General features: G+C 49.4%; 1 protein-coding gene across 1 annotated transcript in view; it reads left to right on the top strand.

Moving 5' to 3' along the window:
• Positions 1 to 7,802, top strand: part of HPSE2 (heparanase 2 (inactive)) — a 112,424-nt gene that overhangs the window by 5,281 nt on the left and 99,341 nt on the right. Inside the window, exon 2 of the mRNA XM_009323313.1 lies at positions 3,027 to 3,188. Coding sequence (XP_009321588.1) covers positions 3,027 to 3,188 — 162 coding nt within the window. The remainder of the gene's footprint in view (positions 1 to 3,026; positions 3,189 to 7,802) is intronic.

Here is a 7,802-nt window from a genome sequence, read left to right as displayed (position 1 = left end):
GGCCCGGCCCCGGCCCCGGCCCCTCTCGGGGCTGAGCTCGTCGTCCGCCGTCTTTGGAAACCATTTGGCGTCCTCTGGGGTTCCCACATCTGGAGTTCTTCTTTCGCACTTCTGGCAAGAGCTGCTTGGTTTCGTGTTTTGCTGGGTAGCTTATTTCTATTTTTTTTTAATCGACGTTCAGGAAGGCAGTGTCCTTCTCCTGGAGCTCCCGCTCGGGACTGCCCTGCCCAGCACCTCCTGGGGTACCCTCCTCCTTGCACTCCTTGTGTCTTTCCCTTTTCTGTCTCTTCCTTTAAGATTTGAGGGCTGTGGGCTCCTTGCGGGCTGTTTCCCTTGAGCTGCTCTTGCTGAGATTTCCCTTGAGCCGCCAGCAGCTGTGGCCTGCCACCCCTCTTCCCTCGGTGCTGCTGGTTCAGAAGAGTGATGTGGAGATGCCCTCACCTCCTCCCCTGCAGCGAGTACAGCCTGGTGGGGTGTGGACGACCAGGCACTGACTTCTTTGAGGAGGTCCATATCCTGCTGTTCAAACTGGAGCTATCACGAATGTGGGGTCTACCTCCATTTTTCAGTCTTGGGCAAGTTTCTTGGGTCCTTCATCAATCTGAGAAGCCAGGACCTTTCATGCCTTGCCTCTGCTTCCTGAGTGTCTGCAGCGGCAGCTTTCTGAGAACCCCATGAAGACGACTGCCAGAAGAGTGCCCCCACTTTCTGTGCCCTGCACACCTTCTCCCAGACCTCAACATCTAAGAAAAGACTGGGGATTTGTCTGAATGTGGCTTGACTTCCTTGCACTAATCCCTGTCACAGCAGCTCCATCACCTAGGGTCAGGACTCCAAACACTGCTCCTGCCCCTCATTCCTGGATCTGGTCCCCTGGGCCTGCCCTTTGTCCCCAGACCCTGCTAACAGTGCACACAGGGCCATCCCTTGCCCAATCGTGTGTTTGCTGTGACCTGTGGTCCCTGAAGACTGAGGTGGTCTTGCACAGACCCGCTGCCACGTCCCCTTTTGCACTCTCCAAGGTGCTGTCCTGGCCCCTGACCAGGAGGGCAGGGACTCTGGTCCCAGGCCAATGGTTCCTCCATATGAGTCCACATTGGGCCTGGTTTGGGTTTTAGGAGCCCTTCATCCCTTTTAGGAAACAAACTTGTTTTGACCCAGCCTGGACTCGATTACAGCAGTTTGAAGAGAATTGGAGACAGTGTATTGACCATCTAGTTTCAAATCTCTCTGCCTCTCGGTCTTCTCCTTCAGGGCCTCCTTGATGTGTTTTGCTCCATTTTGCCTTGAGGGTGGGGGGAGTACAACTGTTGCATTCAGTTCTGTAGAAAAGGAAATCCACCACCCAGGAAGGTGAATAACTATTCATGAGCTCCGGGTGACACCAGTAGCTGTAGTAGTAGCCTTTCTGGTGGGGGAGAGTGATAAGGTTGTGTTTCTCAATCTTCAATTCCCCAAATGTCTCACACAACAGGGGTTCAGGATTGCATCATTCATTAGTTGGGCACAGTTTGGGTAGGCCCAAATCTTTTTCAGCATCTACCTAAGAGGTTGTGCACTAAAAGCACATGGTGGGAGCGTGTGTGCTCATTATCTGCAGAGGAACATTATTCCTTCCTCTTGCTCCATCTCATCTCTCTGCATTAAAGCCCCTGTGCTGGATGTGGAAACACTGAGCCATACTTTCATGCTAGCTGGATGCTGCCCTGTCTCCACCCCTGAGCATGCTAGCTGTGGATGGAGGAGAGAACTCGTGTCCCTAACTGCAGACCACAGGTGCTTTTATGACATTACTGCTTTGAGCAGTCTTTTTGAGGCAGGCTTTAGAGAAGCTGTGTCAATCCCAAACTATGCAGTAAAGAGGCAGACAGAGTACAGTTCCCTGCCAGCCCAAGCCATATCAGAGCTTTGAACCTGAGATTTGACACCTTGAAAGACAGGAGCATGACTATTGGAAACAACTTTGGTGTTCCTTGATGTGTGTAACAATAATGGAGCTGGAGAGTGTATGTGGAACAAGACGTGACTCTCTTCTGACAATAAGCTCCTTCAGAAACTTCTAGCTAGATGGGAATTAAACCAAGCAAAGCGCAACCTCTTGATGCAAAGGGTGACCTCATGCAATGTGGTGGAAGAACTCCAACTTCCATCCTTCCTTATCAGTGCTGGCCGCCTAAGGTTTTGTAAGAATTAGGCACAGCATATGGTGCCTGTGGATCTGAGCACATTACAGAATTTACTAAACTCGGAGAGGGACCTTGCAAGGACTAGTTTGCACCACTCCCCTCCTGTTTAGGCTGGACACATCTTACTTGATTCTTGTTCTGCCCTGCTATCCCCATCTTTCCATTTCCCCAGCAGTTGAGTAGTTCTAGGAGAGGGAATATCATATTCTTATTTCACAATATGACTTATAAAATGTTCATATGAAGAGAAAACAATTGTTAAATAACCCTCCTGCCTCCTGAATTGAATGTGAGGGGTTAGAAGGGTTACAGAGACCTGTTCAAAGAGTCATAAGCCATGCTGACCTAACCCTGGCTGTGATAGCTGCAGTGAGGATAAACAAGGTGAGAACAAGCCTTCTTCATCACCTCTTTGACAGGCAAGGGTAAATGGAAGCCAGGGGTCACTAGAATGGGATTTAGTTTTTTCTCATTATTTAGAGTCAAACACACCAGTAACAGGGTCGCAATATAAATGTTGGGAGACTTTTGCGCTTTCCTGCAAGGGAAGGGTCATCATTGTAAGAGATCAACTTCTAGGCAGGTGAAGGATGGAAGGGGTGGTAGTTTGTGTCAGCATATTAAAGTCAATGACTTGAGCTTTCTGTGGGAGAAAAGGAGACTTGAGCCGAGGAGGCTCATTGGATAGGTGGATCCAAGGGGTTTGGACCCTTTTTTGGGGTTGCTCGTGCTGCCTGATGGTTGTGTGGCTGTCGTGTTGGCTGATGCTGATCCAAGCGTCTGGTGAAAATGAAAGCTGAGGTTTGGCCATCTCCCTTTTTTCTTTCCCTTTTGCTGTAGACATTGTTCGCAGCGACATTGCCCTGGATAAGCAGAAAGGCTGTAAGATCGCCCAGCATCCTGACATAATGTTGGAGCTACAGAGGGAAAAGGCAGCTCAGATGCACTTGGTTTTGTTAAAGGAGCAGTTTTCAAACACATACAGCAACCTCACATTAACAGGTAAGGCTGCAAGACCAGCTCTGGAGCCAGGAGCTGGGGCTAGTTCTTGCTAACTCACAGGTGTGTTAAAACCCTCGGGTGCTTCACCTCTGTATGAATCAGCATCTCTCTGGCTGCCTCTGTTTCCTACCAAGATTACTGGGTGCTGGGAGGGAAAGGACCTGAAGGAACTCGTGGTGGACTCATAAGGCCTCTGTGGCTGGCACCTACGCAGACACTCCAGATTTGGTGCCCCTGGACAGAACGTTTTCTGCAGTCTGACCTAAGCAGAATACCACAGCACGTGAAGTGCTGGAGAAATCTTCCTGCTAACTGTTCACGTCGATGGGGCTGCAGCAATTACTAAATTTGGAGTCCTTTAAGCTGCAGCTGATTTTTTTTTCTTTCCAGAGCATGCACTTTGTGTGAACCCAGTAAATATTAAAGAGCAAATATAAAGGGATAATGGCCCAGACAGAGATGAGAGGATACTCTTTTTCTGGCAACTGTTTGTATTATCCAGGGAACAGAATCTCAAAGGATGGAGGAGACTGCCACATTTTGGATACACATTTAATGGTGCTTGTAAAGGACTGATGTCTTCAGGCAGTGAGTGGGCAGAAGGATGGGATCCCAGCAGCCAGCAGTGTCCTTTCATAGCTGTTCTCCTTATCACTACAGCTGGATGAGCCACAGACGATGGGAAGGAGGAAGAGACTAATAAATCAAACAAGATCCCCTTCTCCTCTTGCTGGGTCCCTTTCCTGTGAAAGGCAGGGAGGCATCCGATTTTTATGGGAGGGAGGGCCCTGTGCTCTGCCTGGGGAGGAGATGGCAAGCCCCATGGTGGCCCTCCCCTGCTGCTGGGCTGGAAGAGGCAAGCAGGTCCTGTGCAACCTCCCCCCCTCTGCTGCCATCCCTAATTCAATGTCCAGCCCCTGCCTTTAACCCAGCACAGGTCTACATCCTCGCCAGGGACAGCAATGCAGCAGTGAGCTCTGGCTCTCCTGGGGACATCGGCTGTGCTGGACCTCTCGGGGACCCCACAGAGGTGGGATGGCAATACTAGGGCTGGCAGAGGGCTCAGCCCCGGGCGCCGGAGGGCACTGGGGCCACGAGAGTGGCTGAATCGCATAATTCCTGAAAGCCCAGCATTTAAATGGGATCTTCAGAGCCGTTTCTCATTCTCTGTAACGTAATCCACTTGGCTGTTTATTCCCAGTACAACTGCTGGAATCAACATTGTCAGCTTTTCCCCTGACAACTTGCTTACTTTCCACTAAACAAACTTCCCTCGAGAAGAGAAGCTGCTCTCCCCTATCCTCCTTCCCTCGCTGCTTCAAAAGCTCTCTGGCATTGCTCACATTTTTTACAGAACCTGCAGAGCAGAGGTGCTACCTGGTTATCAGCTCAGCTCTTAGCCTTTCCAAGTGTGTTTACAGGACGGTGCAGAAGGTTTTAGCTCTACATCACCAGGGGGGAGAGAGAGCAATTTCATTGTAATATTACCCAAAGAACTATTTTAATGTCCTTTAACTCCCTTTGAATGTGAGCAGAGCAACTTCATAATTGTTTAATCTTAAAAGTTTAATCTTTTATTTCATAAGCATAGTCTGAGAACATAGACTCCAGACAGCTAAGCATAATATTTAACTGGAACTCTACTAACTTGTGTAAATATTTCCCTTCTCCGTGATGGATCTGGTGTTTGGGGTGGGCAGAGGGGGTTGTACATCTGTTGCAGAAGGGCATTCCTTACCTTCAAGATTCAATCAGCCAGAGTTTGCTTGAGGACTTATTTTTGTTCTGCACAGTGTTTTTGTGCAATGCTGTAGGGAGTCCCCAGATCAGCAGCAAGGTACATGGGGCGAGGTTCAGGAGCAAGGATCCAGACCTGGTTTGGGGAGGGATAGTGAAGGACTGAGGTCGCAGGGATGGAGTATCCAGGGGATCCCTGAGAACAGGGTTTTGTCCTTGGAGGTCTGTATCCAGGAGTTACTTGGCCTCGTGCAGTGCATGTACTGTGGATGACCCTCAGTACTCAGTGTCCAACCTAGACTGGAGGAATAATTAACCCCACGCCTCTGAGAGGGGCTCCTACGACTGCTAGTTCCTGCATCACTTTAATTATACCAAAGAAATGTAAATGGAGTATCTTGCCCAAAGTCAGGTGAGAATAAAGGTGCTTTACAATGAGATAGCTACTCTAGGAGAGCTTGGGAGTAGGAATACCACCGTGAGGCATCTTTATTCCCACGCTACTACCACTACCACCGTAGTGGTTTGGATAAAAAGTCCCCTTCTCTTCCTCCTCCTCCCAGATGACATAGTTATATGAGCAACTTGAAAAGACTATAGATCAGGCCTCCCGCGCTGTCTGCAAGTGTGGGCAAGTGATATTGCCATCAAACTTCCATGCAGTATCCTCATGGCTTTAAGAATGAAAGCTCTTAGAGTGCAGGGAGTGTGATTCTGCAGTCCCCGTGGCATCAATGTAAATCGAGGGGCTTTTTCAAATCTATTAACCAGTTGCATGTGGTTCCCAGTGTGCTCCTTATCCCGGCGATCTGGCAGGGTTGTGGTTTTGCACTGGGATTTAAGCTGCTCCCAGCAGCAGGTATCTCCAAGGTAAGAGGGTGTCTTAAAATGAAATGTGTTTTTTTGTGCTAAGACACAACTGAGACTGAGTGAAACCAGGCAGTCTTTCTGGCTCTCGTTCCTCCAGGAACACATGTTAGACTCTGGCTTAGGCCACTTCAGTTTCTCTAGACAAGTATGAGCTTTCCTCGGCTCCTGTCTGCAGGCTTTCTCTTGCATCTTGCATTTGCTTTCTGTACGTGATCTTTCTAGGCTTACCGAGCCTGCCTCCCTGAGATGAGTGATAGTCTTTGATCTATGACAGTACTATTTAAATGCTGTATATTTGAAGCTCATTAATCTTTGCGGCTTCCCCCTTGGTGCTCAGAGATAGGTATCTCATTTCACAGATCAACATCTCTGATGCTCTTGGGTGAGCCCATGGTAGAGCAGGGGGAGAGCGCACAGCATCGCCTGCTCTCCTGTGGGAACCAGCTCTCCCAGTTCAGCCTGCGGTAGGATAGGGGAGGAGGAGGACTAGAAACACTTCTCTGCTCCTTCCCAGCCGGGTTAGGTGGAGCAAGTAGCGATTCTTTTATGGTTTTTTTTCAGGAATAGAAGTTGCACTTGTCACAGCAGGCTCCCCTCCTTTGCAGTCCTCAGGAGAAATGTCCAGGTAACAGTAAGGTGATTTTGGAGCCCTGGAGCGGAGGGGTGAATGGACAGCATTGGGCTGGCAGCGGGTGAGGTGTGAGGAACTGCTTGGGGCAGTGGAGACACAACATGCATGCAGGTTTTAAGGAGTGAGATTGTGGAGAGTGGGGCAGCAGCAGGCAGAGCTTTGACAGATTAAATCTGAAACCCTCCATCTGCGGTGCCCATTTGGGCTGGGTTCATGTACTGCATTTGTACTTTAAGAGATTGGATATCTGCAGGTTTCTGCACTGTTATTAAGTAAAGCCCGTTAAGCCCAATAGACAAGGGAATTGCTCAGGTCAATAGACATATGTGAAAAACTGTCCCCTCCTGTATTAACGTGAAGTGTTAAGTGTAGCTGAGCTTCCCAAGACACAAGGACGAATCATAAATTTGCTTTCAGGAGTTCCCATCCTGAGGAAACAAATTAGTGTCCCACTTCTCATTCTGAAGAGTGGAAAAACGTCTCTTCTTTCTGCTCTACCTTCTGCTTGAAGCTACAATGCAGATTACTTCACTGCATCAAGAGACTGGTGATGACAGCTCCCCAGCCTCTCCTACCACACCACATCTGCACTGAAAAGCCAGCGAGGAGACTGCAGGGCGTGTGGTGGGAGCCCCCCACCCTGTCACATCATGCAACATAGCCTCTAAAAGCAGCGGTTAAGGGAGGAGACCCTCCCCACAGTACATAATGCTCCCAGTTGATCCTCCGTGGGCCCACCCTGCTGAGGGTGTTAGCAGAGAGTCTCTTCCAGCTGCACTGAGAGAGACCTGGGGGATTAAAATCAGGTGGGAGCTGCTAGGAGCAGAGTTGAGAGCTGCCGAAGAGTGCATTTCACTGTCTGTGTCCAACATTGCAATCAGGTGTTTTACATTGGCAACCCATTACCCCGTTAAGGTCATTAGACAGACTCTGCCATAACAGCAGTTGTGAGCTCTTTGTAAGGCTTTCCTTGCAAAAGGCCGCTTCTGGAGATGTTAGCAACTAGGCAGAGACCCTCTTCATCTGGAGTAAGTGGTATGGGCGTGTGAGGTGGTGGTGATGGAAGGCACATACCAGCTTTTCCTAAGTAGGGATGGATAATGGTGGCATGAGTGGGAGCAAAGCAGATCATGTGGGAGCAGAAGAATGTGTGTGGCTACTGCAGAGCAATCATGTGTGGCACAGAGCAAGAATAAGGGCAGGGTGTCTGTGTGAAGAGCTTGCAAGAGAGAAGCTGCCCCACAGAAGTATGTTTTTCTCCTCTCCCCTGAAGACAGCGAGAGCTGCAGTCGTGCTCGTTCCTTGGCAGGGAATCACACGGCTCAGGTTGAGCACCTGTGACACTTGTCTTTCCTGCACTTGTGAACCTCCCCTGG

The sequence above is a fragment of the Pygoscelis adeliae genome, unplaced genomic scaffold (genome assembly GCF_000699105.1).
Source record: "Pygoscelis adeliae isolate BGI_AS28 unplaced genomic scaffold, ASM69910v1 Scaffold294, whole genome shotgun sequence".
NCBI classification, from domain to species: domain Eukaryota; kingdom Metazoa; phylum Chordata; class Aves; order Sphenisciformes; family Spheniscidae; genus Pygoscelis; species Pygoscelis adeliae.
The sequence above is the reverse complement of the archived record's forward strand: the minus strand, read 5'-3'. Positions and strand labels throughout refer to the sequence as shown.